General features: G+C 41.4%; 1 protein-coding gene across 2 annotated transcripts in view; it reads right to left on the reverse strand.

The window, feature by feature from the left end:
- The window catches only part of LOC137435308 (glutathione S-transferase omega-1), a 49752-nt gene that overhangs the window by 18094 nt on the left and 15679 nt on the right, over positions 1–15979 (reverse strand). For both annotated transcript variants that reach the window (XM_068128982.2, XM_068128983.2), the window contains exon 4: positions 1097–1305. In XM_068128982.2, the coding sequence (XP_067985083.1) occupies positions 1097–1305 (209 nt within the window). The remainder of the gene's footprint in view (positions 1–1096; positions 1306–15979) is intronic.

Here is a 15979-nt window from a genome sequence, read left to right on the forward strand (position 1 = left end):
CAAACACAAAGCCAATATTTGTTTGAAGCAAAACGTATTGCCAAATGTTGCAGATGCTTTATTATTTTAAATGGTGAATTGAAATCGTTGTGGTAAAGGTGAAGTGTTGTATGCTTTATGCAAATGAAATGAATTGCATTATTAATATGGAAAGAGTCAATGAACAAAGAAATGTTTTGTGATCAGATTCTTTCAGGATGACGGTGTATGCCTTATGCCTTATGTATGAAAAAATTGGATTACCAAATTTGTGGTTAGAATATTTAATAGGAAGTTGATTAAATTGTTAATTTAACCAAAAGAAAGAAACTGGGGATTGTGGGAGATTTCTGTGATTATTAGGGTCGGTGAGGTATGCAAATGATTAAAATGTACGTCAATATAAACTTTGTTCTTAAAGCATATAAGAATGTGGAGAAACGAGTTTTGACCCATTGTTAAGAGATAGAATGTGCTATACCGTGCAGTTTGGCAAAGCCTTGGAACCAAAGAGATAACCTTTGTCCCAAAAATGGAGAACACCAGGCTCGAGTGTTTACTTAAGCCAAAAGGTGGAGGCACTAGTCAGAGAGTGGAATTGTATAGGACAGAGAAGGTTGACATAAGTGGAGATAAGTGACCTATGGTATGCCTTGAGTGACCGATAACGAAGAGCAGATGGGTCTTGGCGCCAGGAAGACGGGCTGCTGAGTTCTGTGTTGATCTCTGAATTTCAATCCTACGACATCAAAGGATCGAGGGTCTACTTAAGCACCAATGCTCCGAGAGAAGGGACGGTATCATCTGAAGACGCAGGACAAGAAGGGAGAAGATTTCAAGCAACGCGTTATATCTTAGTTCGATTTTGTGTAACAAGTTTCCCTCCTAATTCGGAATAAACCTTGGCTCGAAGAGACGAACCAAGTTCTTTTGTATCTGAGTTTCGTCTCAAATTATTGTTATCTTCAGGGTTCAGTAAAAAGTTCCCTGACAGGACCAAATCTAGAATCAGCCATCTTTGCAGCCTAACTGTTATGAAATAGATCGGTGCTTTTCAAACATCAAAAGGAATCCCACCAATTTATCCATTTTTTAAAAAATCCATCAGCCGACTCACCTTTTCACCATATCTGCTGGCAATCGTTCTATCCATGGCCATATAATGTAGTCGGCCATGCCTGGGGTACCGCCACCAAGGAAGGTGTCGTTGGTATCTCGCAGAGCATCGTCAAATACTTTCAGATGACCGTGTAACTGCTTCAGCACATCATTCACATCCTCACCGCTCATAACCAACTTCAGTAGTTTGAAAGAAATGCCTGGCACCTGTGGTGGTTTGGGCATGAGGCACAAGACCAATTCAGAGGAAATGAAAAAGGATGACATTTGGAAACTTGGAATCAATGTTACAATAAATACACAACATCTCCCAACATTCATTCGTCATTGGAGGCTCATTATTGAAACCTCACCAGGCCAGGAAACAGTGTTCAAGATGGGTAGAGATGAGTCAGATTTCCAATAATGCAACATGGTCGAGTTTGATGTTAGGGTTAGGGTTAGGGTTAGGGTTATTATTCTCAAGGGAATGAACGAAAGGCCTGCTGGTCAAAATATAGCATTACATCTTTGATGCTTGAAAGGCAGATATTAAACTCCCCCTTTTGTAAGGCAGATATTAAACAAGAGAAATAATTACTCTTCTTTTTGGTCTTCGGAGTCCTCAGGGTCTTTTGTGTCCTCTAGGCCATTTGGGTTTTCGGGGTATTTTCGGTCTTCTGAGTCTTTTTGGTATTCTGGGTCTTTTTGATCCTTTCAGTCACTGGGGTATTTTGGGTCTTTGGGGTCTTTTCGGTCTTCTTGATATTTTCGTTTTCAGTCTTGGATATTTAAAGGTCTTCGGGGTCTTCAAGGGTTTTTGGGGGTATTTTGGGTCTTCGGGGTACATGGTACATTCTATATTATAATACGCTAAGCGTTGAAAGGGTCGATCCTTTCGGAACTAAAAGTTTTTCCCCCCTGATGGCTCACCCTCCACCGCAGACCCCCCCCCCCCCTCCCTCAGTCCTACGCAGAATGTCGTCCAATGGTGCAAGCCACTCTTCGATTTTCCCATCAGCCGGTGGCCGTGCGGAGGGGTTTGGGGAGGGAGAGACGCAAACTCTCTCTGTAAATGTGTATTGTGTAGCACCTCTCCAAGTGAGAGAGAGAGAAGCGGGTATTACAAGCCTCCATTGTTTAGAGTACAATATTCCTGTCCCCACGTTTTCGAGTGCAGTCAGGTGTTTTGAATTACGCAGCGAGAGATATTTTGGAGAGTTATTTTGAATTACACAACCCTTCAGTGTGCTGAGCAGCAGTGTACAATGTCGTGGCAAACTTTGCTTCCCTGGGGGGAGGGTTTCCAATCTTCCCCTCTATACACCTTTTCTTTTCCTATATACGAATCTTACATGATATAATAATACGCCAGACGTGGGATGGTATTCCATAGTGTAAAGCACTCTTCAAATTTGACGGCCCCATCCCTCACTAACCCCCCAGTCAGACGGAGGATCTTCTCTTCTCTTTCTATATAATACAAGAGAAAAATGACCACAGTGTAGTCACCAGCTGCGACGTGTAGAATCATGATGATATCCGTTGCAATATGCGCTACCAAATTCGACCAGTCATTAAATTATACGCATGCACAAGCGTATTTTTGTCTCTCAGTTCTGGTCTTGTCCTTTGTTTTGCGACGCAACATGCTTCATCAACTAAAGCCATTCCATGTCAAATCATCAAAGAATCTGCCGTCATCTCTCAGATTTTTGTAAAACTTTGGGAACCAATTGGGACCCATGAAAAACGGCAAGAACTCAAATATTTTTGCTAACAGCCTCTTAATTAGTGAGATACAGACTAACGAACTTTCAACTAATTAGCGCGACGTCGCGAATTCAAATGGCCATATCTCTAAAAGTATAACACCTAGAGAGCTGGTTTTGGTGTCATTTTAAAGGTATTTTCATGCCCTATGAATTTGTCTGGGCAACATTTTCCTACCTCCAACCACAAAAAAGTTATCACAAAATATAAACTTCAATTGTGAATCCCCAAAAAATGTATCCTTCAAATTTCCTCAAATTCATCCCAGAGGTACCTTATGATGTCAAGAAGCTTCCACATAAATTTTGTGATGGGCACTCCAATAGTTTCTGAGATATGAGCAATAATGTACATGTACGCATGGCATATAGGTTCGAAAATCAGCATTTGTAATGTATTATACAATCAATAAGTGAGTTCAAGTACACAGTGTTCACTAACCTGACTTAGGTTCACTAACCAGTGTCACCGATTTTCTTGGTTTTGGATTTCACATATTTATCTGCAGCAAGTCTCTTTTTTGGAATAGGTGATTCTCCAATCAATCCCAAAGACTCATTCAGTGTATTCAGTTCCATTTCAGGAGAATGAAATTCAAACTCCCCTGAACTGCCTGGTATTGGTGATTCACCTCCACCATCATTGTCCTCACTACTGCTAATAGCGCTGCTGGTCACTGGTAATGGTATTTCACTCTGAGTCTCTACCACACCTGGTTGTCTTTTTGCCAGTTTCTTATGACACTGGGTACAGATTTTCTGTGCACTTTGCAGTTTGAGGCTTGGATGAGCGGCTATGGCTTTTTGGCTAACAGCTCTCAAGCCAGACGACTTTGGTTTTTCATGAGCTCCAAAGGGATTGCAGCAGGATTTCTGCTTCAAGATGAACTTTTCCTTGGCAGTCGTCATTTTTCTGCAGCTCCTTCAGAAGTGAACTGCCAATTTCTGTTGGTGGCAGGCCTAAGCATTACACTAAGCCAACTTGGACTTTCCCTGGGGATCTTAGACTGTGAAAGTTGCATCACCTCGACTTACCCACATGGGAAATCCCAGTTGGAATTCCCCAGATGAGAATTCCCCTCAGGCCCAGTTGAAAATGAAAGTATATGATACTTCAAAGCAATTGATGGTTGTTCCCTGTGTTCCCTGTCATGGCTAGGTTAGAATGATTGTATAATACATTACAAATGCTGATTTTCGAACCTATATGCCATACGTACATGTACATTATTGCTCATATCTCAGAAACTATTGGAGTGCCCATCACAAAACTTATGTGGAAGCTTCTTGACATCATAAGGTACATCTGGGATGAATTTGAGGAAATTTGAAGGATACATTTTTTTTGGATTCACGATTGAAGTTTATATTTTGTGATAACTTTTTTGTGATTGGAGGTAGGAAAATGTTGCCCAGACAAATTTATAGGGCATGAAAATACCTTTAAAATGACACCAAAACCAGCTCTCTAGGTGTTATACTTTTAGAGATATGGCCATTTGAATTCGCGACATCGCGCTAATTAGTCCAAAGTTCGTTAACCTGTATCTCACTAATTAAGAGGCTGTTAGCAAAAATATTTGAGTTCTAGCTGTTTTTCATGGGTCCCAATTGGTTCCCAAAGTTTTACAAAAATCTGAGAGATGACGGCAGATTCTTTGATGATTTGACATGGAATGACCCACTTAATTACATCCTACTGTGTTCAAAAAGTATCCGACCTATATTTTTCGTGCGTAAAAAAAAAGAAGCTAGGGAGGCGTTGATTGGTGCATGTATGTAGGCAATCCTAATGCACACGCATGAATTTTTTCCCACCTGCAGAAGCTGTCATTCGACGGCAGACCGCCGATGAGTGAGGACATGTAAGTGAGCGCCGTCGGATTTTCGTTTTTGACAAAATGACGGAAAAACTTAAACAACGCTACTGCATCAAATTTTGTGTAAAGCTTGGCGATTCCCAAGTGGAAACGATCCGCAAGATTCAACACCGTTCATTCCATTATGAAGGAGGATTTGGGCTTCAGGAGAATCTCAGCGAAGTTCGTACCAAAGCTGCTAACGATTGAGCAGAAGCAACTCCGTTTGGAGATCGCACAGGACATGCTGGAGACTGTGAACAGCGATCCCAGCTTCCTCAACACAGTGATCACTGGCGATGAGTCCTGGGTTTATGGGTATGACCCAGAAACCAAGTTGCAGTCATCACAATGGAAGCATCCATCATCCCAGAGGCCAAAAAACAAAAAATTTGATGCAGTAGCATTGTTCAAGTTTTTCCGTCATTTTGTCAAAAACGAAAATCCGACGGCGCTCACTTACATGTCCTCACTCATCGGCGGTCTGCCGTCGAATGACAGCTTCTGCAGGTGGGAAAAAATTCACGCGTGTGCATTAGGATCGCCTACATACGTGCACCAATCAACGCCTCCCTAGCTTCTTTTTTTCATGCACGAAAAATAAAGGTCGGATACTTTTTGAACACACTATGTATAATGTATGGACGTGAATGTTATTTCTGTTAATGTTAATTCATTAATGTTATTTATTAATGTTAATTCTGGGTGGCAGAGGGATAATTTGAAACGGGCTTGGTCGGTAGGGGATTTGAAAGTGGGTGTGGTTCTGTGAAAACAGTGGTGTGGTTGTGTGGTTCTGTTTGGTGTGGTGTGATTAAAGTGATTTGAAAGTAAAAAAGTTCTGTGAAACGAGATTGATATGAAAACATTCATGTTGTCTTTGTTGCTAAATTTATTCTGGTTTCTTCAAACAAATTGCGATTTTAGTCCGCGATGTTCTTACCTCATACCAACGCACATCTGTGTGCATGCGCATGTGCTATTCAAAAAGGCACCCCAACAACAAGAACAACAACGCGGTCCTCTCAGAGCTGCTCGTCGCAACTAAAAATAATTGCCAAGGCTTTTCTGTTGTGGTATTTTTTATCATGGGTTTCTGCTAGTTTTATATTATATGGAGCAAATGTGTGTATGTATGTATGTATGTATGTATGTTATAGTGGTTGGCGATAATCGCGATGGGACGATAATCGTGCTTTAGATTTGCAATTGTGATAACGATAATATAAATTTACAAGTCAGGAGATGACGATGGTTCACGAGCGAGCTCTATTCAATGATAAACGACGGACTATAACCGAAACAGGCCCCGACAGGCCAGGCCCAGAAATGTCAAAACGAAGGTTACTGACCTTGAAATGATAGAAAATAATGTATAATCAGTTATGAGGTTAGTTAGCTACACAATACTGAAAATTCGGTTCGATTCCAACAACTTTGAAAATTTGACCTTTATGACCTTCAAAGGTCAAAGGTCGAAGATTCTGAAATTTGTTGAAAAACTTGTATTTCATGATGTATGTGATAATATAAGATCATGTACGACATTTCACCCTATCAGGAAGCGAACAATGTAATAAAACCATTTAAAAAATTGACTTTTCTAAATTTTGTGACCTTGTGACCTTGACCTTGGAGCGAAAATGAAAAATCGAGCTCCGTGGGGCTAGACACATGACGGCCGAACCAAATATCGAAACCCCTGTCAGATTCCACCAAACCCCTCGGAGAAGATGTAGCTTGAAATCCATTACCCCCTAAAAAGACATCTTTTTTGGGCGTGGCTCCACTCACAACACGCCCACTCTAGGCAGGACACAACTAGATCATGATATCAACCTCCCACCCAAGTTTCATCAAGATCGGATGATATCATTGGGTAGTTATGCTGCGGACAGACAGACACACACAGAGACAAACGCACACACATGACAAATATAGTGGTCACTTGATAACTCGTGAACCAATTATCATGATAGCTGCTGCGCATGCTCAGTAGGTATATCGCACCTTGAACCAGGATATTGACCGCTTTGGTTTGTGTTTAGTCACTTTCAAAAGATATACCCCAGGGGCAGATCCAGGAATTTTTGGACGGGGGGGATGGGGGGGGGGGGTGCCTGAAACCATAGTGCTTGGGGGGGGGGGGATAAATGGGGTCCTCCCCCAGGAAATTTTAAAGAATTGATCGTCAGAAACGGCATTTCATGCGTTCTTGGAAGTTTCTGCAGTTCCTTGTGTTCTTCCATGGTCCAACAGTTCAGCAGATTCGCACCCCCTGCACCCTCATCCTGGATCGAAGTGGTGGGGGGGGGGGGGGGGTGCGCACCCCCTGCACCCCCCCCCCCTGGATCCGCCCCTGTATCCCTATTAAATGCAGCTCTATAAAACAAACCAGGTGATATAATATGAAATGTGTATTCTCAAAGATTTAATTTAAATGGTATTTCATTAAACAATAAACATTAAAAAACAAACAACAAACTAAAGGCACCTAAAGCACTTCCGGTATAGAAATCAGCGATCCGTTTGAATTTGCTTTGTCTGTGCTTGAAGTTACGCACTCAAGGAAACATCATGTCAAAGATCGAGAATATGAGCGTCAAAGATCGAGAATATGAGCGTCAAAGATCGAGAATATGAGCGTCAAAGATCGAGAATATGAGCGTCAAAGATCGAGAATATGAGCGTCAAAGATCGAGAATATGAGCGTCAAAGATCGAGAATATGAGCGTCAAATATCGAGAATATGAGCGTCAAATATCGAGAATATGAGCGTCAAATATCGAGAATATGAGCGTCAAAGATCGAGAATATGAGCGTCAAAGATCGAGAATATGAGCGTCAAAGATCGAGAATATGAGCGTCAAAGATCGAGAATATGAGCGTCAAAGATCGAGAATATGAGCGTCAAAGATCGAGAATATGAGCGTCAAAGATCGAGAATATGAGCGTCAAAGATCGAGAATATGAGCGTCAAAGATCGAGAATATGAGCGTCAAAGATCGAGAATATGAGCGTCAAATATCGAGAATATGAGCGTCAAAGATCGAGAATATGAGCGTCAAAGATCGAGAATATGAGCGTCAAAGATCGAGAATATGAGCGTCAAAGATCGAGAATATGAGCGTCAAAGATCGAGAATATGAGCGTCAAAGATCGAGAATATGAGCGTCAAAGATCGAGAATATGAGCGTCAAAGATCGAGAATATGAGCGTCAAATATCGAGAATATGAGCGTCAAAGATCGAGAATATGAGCGTCAAAGATCGAGAATATGAGCGTCAAAGATCGAGAATATGAGCGTCAAAGATCGAGAATATGAGCGTCAAAGATCGAGAATATGAGCGTCAAAGATCGAGAATATGAGCGTCAAATATCGAGAATATGAGCGTCAAAGATCGAGAATATGAGCGTCAAAGATCGAGAATATGAGCGTCAAAGATCGAGAATATGAGCGTGAAAGATCGAGAATATGAGCGTCAAAGATCGAGAATATGAGCGTCAAAGATCGAGAATATGAGCGTCAAATATCGAGAATATGAGCGTCAAAGATCGAGAATATGAGCGTCAAAGATCGAGAATATGAGCGTCAAAGATCGAGAATATGAGCGTCAAAGATCGAGAATATGAGCGTCAAATATCGAGAATATGAGCGTCAAAGATCGAGAATATGAGCGTCAAAGATCGAGAATATGAGCGTCAAAGATCGAGAATATGAGCGTCAAAGATCGAGAATATGAGCGTCAAAGATCGAGAATATGAGCGTCAAAGATCGAGAATATGAGCGTCAAAGATCGAGAATATGAGCGTCAAAGATCGAGAATATGAGCGTCAAAGATCGAGAATATGAGCGTCAAAGATCGAGAATATGAGCGTCAAAGATCGAGAATATGAGCGTCAAAGATCGAGAATATGAGCGTCAAAGATCGAGAATATGAGCGTCAAAGATCGAGAATATGAGCGTCAAAGATCGAGAATATGAGCGTCAAAGATCGAGAATATGAGCGTCAAAGATCGAGAATATGAGCGTCAAAGATCGAGAATATGAGCGTCAAATATCGAGAATATGAGCGTCAAAGATCGAGAATATGAGCGTCAAAGATCGAGAATATGAGCGTCAAAGATCGAGAATATGAGCGTCAAAGATCGAGAATATGAGCGTCAAAGATCGAGAATATGAGCGTCAAAGATCGAGAATATGAGCGTCAAAGATCGAGAATATGAGCGTCAAAGATCGAGAATATGAGCGTCAAAGATCGAGAATATGAGCGTCAAAGATCGAGAATATGAGCGTCAAAGATCGAGAATATGAGCGTCAAAGATCGAGAATATGAGCGTCAAAGATCGAGAATATGAGCGTCAAAGATCGAGAATATGAGCGTCAAAGATCGAGAATATGAGCGTCAAAGATCGAGAATATGAGCGTCAAAGATCGAGAATATGAGCGTCAAAGATCGAGAATATGAGTGTTAAAGATCGAGAATATGAGCGTGAAAGATCGAGAATATGAGCGTCAAAGATCGAGAATATGAGCGTCAAAGATCGAGAATATGAGCGTCAAATATCGAGAATATGAGCGTCAAAGATCGAGAATATGAGCGTCAAAGATCGAGAATATGAGCGTGAAAGATCGAGAATATGAGCGTGAAAGATCGAGAATATGAGCGTGAAAGATCGAGAATATGAGCGTCAAAGATCGAGAATATGAGTGTCAAAGATCGAGAATATGAGCGTCAAAGATCGAGAATATGAGCGTCAAAGATCGAGAATATGAGCGTCAAAGATCGAGAATATGAGCGTCAAAGATCGAGAATATGAGCGTCAAAGATCGAGAATATGAGCGTCAAAGATCGAGAATATGAGCGTCTTCAATGTGCGGAGTTTTGGCACCGAGGACAAGGACAAGCAGGTAATCTCTCTTCTCTCCTTTCGCTGTTCTCGTTGGACCAAACGGAGCAGGAAAGATGGTGTCGTGTGTTTCATATATTTATTTGTATAACCCATTTTTGTCACATGGGATTGCTTGGCATTTATTATTCACGAAGTTCCACATCAAAGGCGGTATTTTAGATTTTAAACTTTCTTTACAAATGTCCCAATTATCAAGTGGCTTTCTTAGTGTGTTCCGTTAGCAAGCAGCTTGCTCGGTGTGTTCCATTAGCAAGCAGCTCGCTCAGTTATGTTCCATTAGCAAGCAGCTTGCTATCGCTTGCAAAGCCAGACAATTCCGTATCAACTGCTTTGCAAATGGAGCAAAGTGTTTTCGTCCAGTGAAAATGAGGTTTGACTTTAAACAAATTGCAACAAAATTATGAAACAAAGAGTACAAACACACGTAACTCTATGGTTATTACCTCCACCACCAAAGGTGAATGGAGGTTATGTTTTCACCCCTATCTATCTGTTTGTCTGTCTGTTTGTCTGTTTGTTTGTCTGTTTGTTTGTTTGTTTGTCTGTCTGTTTGTTTGTCTGTTTGTCTGTAAATAAAATATCTCAAAAAGTTGTTTACGGATTCGGACGAAATTTGGCAGAGATGTAGTGTATTTGACAAGGATGAAATGATTAGATTTTGGTGAAGATCCGGATTCGGATCCCGCTACCAGGATTTTTAAAGTGATTCTTCACCATTGAGAGATCGGGCTAAAAACGATACATAGCAGGATATCTCAAAAAGTTGTGGACGGATTTGGACGAAACTTGGTGGACCGGTTGTGTGTCTGACAAGGACAAATAGATTGGATTTTGGTGAAGATCTGAATATGGATTCGGATATGAGAATTACTTAATTTTTAAAGTGATTCTTCACCATTGAGTGACATGGCCAACCAGGCGGAGGTGTGCTCTCTACTGAGTGCCGTTATAGTTTAGTTTGTTCTTATGTGGATTGTTATTGTATCCTACATGGTTCTCAAAGCACTCATTACATTATTTATATTATCATGAAATCGCGATAATCATGATGAGGTCCATTATCGTGATATAGGTTTTTCCATATCACCCAGGCCAAGTATGTACAGATAGTGGACAAAAAAATAAATGGAAATACCAGGGTGTATGTATGGGCTGTACAACATATATGCAAAGTATGGGGATGCTACACATACATGACCAGCATGTAAAAAATATAAATCGCTTCCCAGGAGCCCTCTGGTTGTAGGCTCCGGGCCAGGTATGGTCCATCTGCACCCCCCCCACAACTCTTTCTGAACCATTGGGGTGTCCTGGGGTGGAAATCAACTGGTAACAGTAAATAAACTTGGACTCACTACCCATTTGGTACCTATATTGGATGGTACCCTCAAAACAGCATATTTTAAAATCCGCGTTGCGCCATATTCGACACACGTGTTCTTTTGGTATTTGTGCCTGCTAATATTAACTCAGAATAAAAAGTTATATACCAAAAGAAAGCTGTTCATCTACTGATCATCATAGAATATTGACACATTACTTATAATGGTACCTTAATGGTCATAACTAGTGCTGAATAGCAGTACCCCACTTTAACGTAACATAATTCGGTATCGACCGTACTATTTCATCTTACACACATAATATGAACACATTACACCTGATATGCTTACATATATATTTTATTGGCTTTCTCCTGTATATCAGCTTTAATTTGATACCAGATACATCCCCATAGCTTCAATTCTCTTTTTTATACAGCGTGTCAAAGATACTACCTGTTTCGCGGGAACCATGAATCATATAATCTCGGTAACAGTCTTTGTCTATATTCAAAAGAACTGCCTATTACACTTATAAATGTCATTCATAATCGAATATCATAATCATACTGCCATCTTATTAACATATTAAACAAGAAAAACTTGTTTATTAATCACAGTAGTTTTTAATATCATCATATTAATATTCATACACTGGGTCAAACACCTTCCACAGAACAGTAACAATGTAATGCTCGAATATTTACTGTAAAAGTAAAAATATTTCTTATTTGAAACTAAATTTTAACATCCCATTGAAAAAATTTTTAGTATCGAATATTTTGATGATAAACCAAACATTATTGCTCAACAACAGATATCATAATAATATTAACAGTCAGTTTTATCCCTACAATTACATATGTATGTCGTACACTCAGTTAACCACATTATATCATATAATACAAGTATCCACTCTCAAAAGAACACAAACAATTGCATTTTGTTAATTATCAACAAAAGTCAAACACTGCATGAGTGCAGTCAAGTTGGCTTGCTTGCACGAATGGCATATGTCCATCATGATCAGTCATCGTCACTGTCACTTTCATCGGTATCACTGTACAAAACACGATCCATATCATCAGGTGTTTCATCACCTGATTCATCATCACTCTCATCGTCGTCTGACATGACCTGAGCTATATCAGCCAGCTCACGCGGAAGCATGTCTCCATCATACCAGAGAGGATCCAGGCAGCCTTTCTCCTCTTCCCAGCCATGGCCTGGACTTGCTTTGGGAATCCTTGGTCGAGGAACGTGAGCTCTCTTCCAAATTCCCACTTGGTGGTTGACCCTTCGGATGTGCTGTGTGAGGCTCCTCATACATGGTGGAATATTGGCCATGTCTACATTGCCTGAGGGTAGGTGACGATTCTCCTTGGCACATAGCTCATTTATTCTCAGGAGTCGCAGATCATCAACGTGTGATACCTTTCCTCTTCCATACATGGCACATGTGAAGCTGTCTAGTTGATTGTTCAGCTCTTCTGGCACATCCCACGTATCTCCAAGCTTGTTGAGAATAGGGATGTATTGCGGCAGACGAAGCAGCGTTTTAACAGGTTTGATTTTTCCAATCCCTCGGAAAGCGCTAGTGCTGTCACAACCGCTGTAGGCGTGAAGTGCCATAAGAGCAGTACTCTTCTCTTGGCCGAAGTCTGCTGCGAGTTTACTGACGTTTATTAGCCTCTGCTTGTTTCCTGTGCCTGTGTCAAACAGTATCTTTATGTCGTTTATCGATGCGGCGTAGTGCAGTAAGATGAAGAATACATCCGAGTCTGGGCTCTTCACTCGAACAAACTCATATTTCTGGCTCCTGGCGTAGTTTACGTATAATATCACGCGCGAGTCTGTTTCTTCTTGAGACGATTCCAGCTGAGGCAACTCTTTGGCATTTGTTGTCTGACCATCTGTGGATGTGAGTTGGTATGCCTTCCCTTCACATATCAAGATCACTTTTCGACCATGGCACCGAGAAGCATACTGGTCACTGTTCCAGAGCCTGAGTAGCAGTCGGATGAACTGGATTTTATTCTCGTCGTTCGAGAGAAACATTTTCCAATCTTGCGGTTTCTTTGTAGCTTCTCCTTTTAGAATCAACTTTTCTCCACAGCCGCGACGTCGCCTCTCCATCGACTTCACTGATCCAGGTAGGTATTGATCTGTGCTGAACACCACATCTCCTGTCTTACTGATGATGTCAAAGACCTTGGAACAGATCTGGCTGAAGTTGTTAGGAATGTCTTTTAGATAGTAGAAGGTGGCATTTCCGTCATACACTGTCAGGGTGACCCTTGCCTGTGGTACAGTGATGTCAGTACAGTCCTTGGTCAGGAGCTGGAATGCCTTTGCCTTGTCTGTCTTTGCTAGGTACCCATCTCTGGTCGCCAAGCTGTATGGTACTGGAGTTAATGGGTATGACATCAGTTCCTTTAGGTCAAGTTGTAGCCCTTGATTTTGCGATTTCAGCAAAAGCTGAAATGCAACGTTTCCCTGGTGCTTGAACTGGGTGACTTTGTTCTTTGATGTCTTGGTCTTGGAACTTTTGTTCATGTTGTTCAGAGTTTTGAGATTGAGTCGTTTTACTGGTTCAAAAAAATCTTCGCCAGTTTTCAGTCGGACCTCAACAAATTTATCATGAGCTTGTTGACCGATGGCTTCAGCCTTCAGAACATCTGCAGCAACATCATCAGAGGCTGCACCGCCTGACGATAGAATCAACAGCTGGTCCTTTGTGTCTACCGTGAATGGATTCAGGAAACTGCATACCGCATCCATGGTCTTCTTCACCAACCTCTCTCCTTTTCTCACCTCTCTGGGACGTACATCACGATGCTTAGTGTCCTGTCCGCTGTCTGTCATGTGAGCCATACCAAGACATGCATCAACGTAGAGAGACCTTTCGTGAAGGGTGCGGACCCACCTCTGATATGCCTGGTAATTGGTGAGTAGTCCAGATATACCCGCACCAGCACCACCATGAGACTTTGCATGTCTCATGAAGGTTTCCTCCATTGTCTTGTCAACAGCACAGCGATTCCCAGGGATAAAGGAGCGAGCAACACTGATTGCTCCTCGTCGAATGAGGGTCAAAGCTCCCGGGTGCGAGCTATCTACGTTGGCTAAGAAGATGGAGAAATACGACAAATACCTGGCGTAGTTTTGGCCACCGAAGCTGAAGAAGAGGGGAGTCATACCGTTGATGGACGCAACATACAAGACAAAGTTGTTAGTCTTTACAGCTTCAAGGAGTGAGAGGACTAGACGTACATGGTCCATGTACGACACCCAGAGCTCAGCAGTTTTCCCCAATCGTCCCTTTGCTACACTCTGTCGAAATGTATCATAGTTATCTATGACCTTCATGATGAGTTCATCCGTCGAGACAGCTTCTAAGGTCATTTGACTGGGGGATTCAACAAGATCTTGCAGTCTTCTAGTTGAGTCGTCAGGGAGGGACGCGAACAGGTCATCAGCATTAGTTTCGTTGAGGTATTCCGCCAAGAGAAGCCTCTCCAAGCATTCCAGCATAAGTTTATGACAGTGTAACGCTCTGTCATAATTCTTTCCCGACATCACACCTGTGATAGATCCACTACCGATCAATCCTGCTTCCAGGAGGATATCTGACAGACCAGACCCAGCCATCTTCTTACCCATCATTTTCATGTAAGCACAAACAAGGTGGAAGGTGCCTATTAGAATGATGTGACTTTCGTACTTGTCGGGGGAGTTCCATACTAGGGGGAATACCTTCATGCATACCCCCAAATCGAATGTGGTAATGACATAAGGCTGGCCAACTTCTCTGGTGGCCTCTTCAGCAGCACGCAAGCATTCCTGGACAGTTTTGTACTTTGTACTTTTGATGTTCCATATTAGCGTTGTTACTTCACCTGCAAAACACATCAAAATATTGGTAAGTACCAAGCTGAATAATTATTATAAATTGCATCTTAATTATAAAAAATATCTTATATTGCATACTTAACTATGTAAAAAAAGGTGTTTAACTTAACTAATTGACTCGTTCTGTCGCTGTAAGAGACACTTAAATAACATAATTGTACAATCTGATGATCTCAATTTACGCAGGATACAAACATGGAAGGATCTGCATGCCATTTTCGTCAAAATTCCTGCAATAAACTACAGTGATACATCAATACAACAATATATTAAGTAACACATATTAACAATACATAGATTTTGTCATGTGTCCAACATATATGTACATGATATACGTGGCAGCATTTGTAAATTGACAAATGCAGCATCGCCTACAATATCACCCCATACCGGTAGTATCTTTGACACGCTGTATAAAAAAGAGAATTGAAGCTATGGGGATGTATCTGGTATCAAATTAAAGCTGATATACAGGAGAAAGCCAATAAAATATATATGTAAGCATATCAGGTGTAATGTGTTCATATTATGTGTGTAAGATGAAATAGTACGGTCGATACCGAATTATGTTACGTTAAAGTGGGGTACTGCTATTCAGCACTAGTTATGACCATTAAGGTACCATTATAAGTAATGTGTCAATATTCTATGATGATCAGTAGATGAACAGCTTTCTTTTGGTATATAACTTTTTATTCTGAGTTAATATTAGCAGGCACAAATACCAAAAGAACACGTGTGTCGAATATGGCGCAACGCGGATTTAAAAATATGCTGTTTTGAGGGTACCATCCAATATAGGTACCAAATGGGTAGTGAGTCCAAGTTTATTTACTGTTACCAGTTGATTTCCACCCCAGGACACCCCAATGGTTCAGAAAAACCCAGGGTCGGAGAGTTGTGGGGGGGGGTGCAGATGGACCATACCTGGCCCGGAGCCTATTGTGTATATGCAAAGCGGGCTGTGGCTTGAGTCCAGTATTCAGGGCTAGCATGGACACAAGAAGAGACCTCAGTGACTGATTGTGGTACAATTGTTGGTGAGGGCTTGGCAAGTGCTTCGGTGACAAATGTTGCGGAGATTGCTAACGTGTCATGAAGAACTGTCTCAAAGGTGATGTCA

This window comes from Myxine glutinosa, chromosome 9 (genome assembly GCF_964187855.1).
Source record: "Myxine glutinosa chromosome 9, kmMyxGlut1.1, whole genome shotgun sequence".
Classification (NCBI taxonomy): Eukaryota; Metazoa; Chordata; class Myxini; order Myxiniformes; family Myxinidae; genus Myxine; species Myxine glutinosa.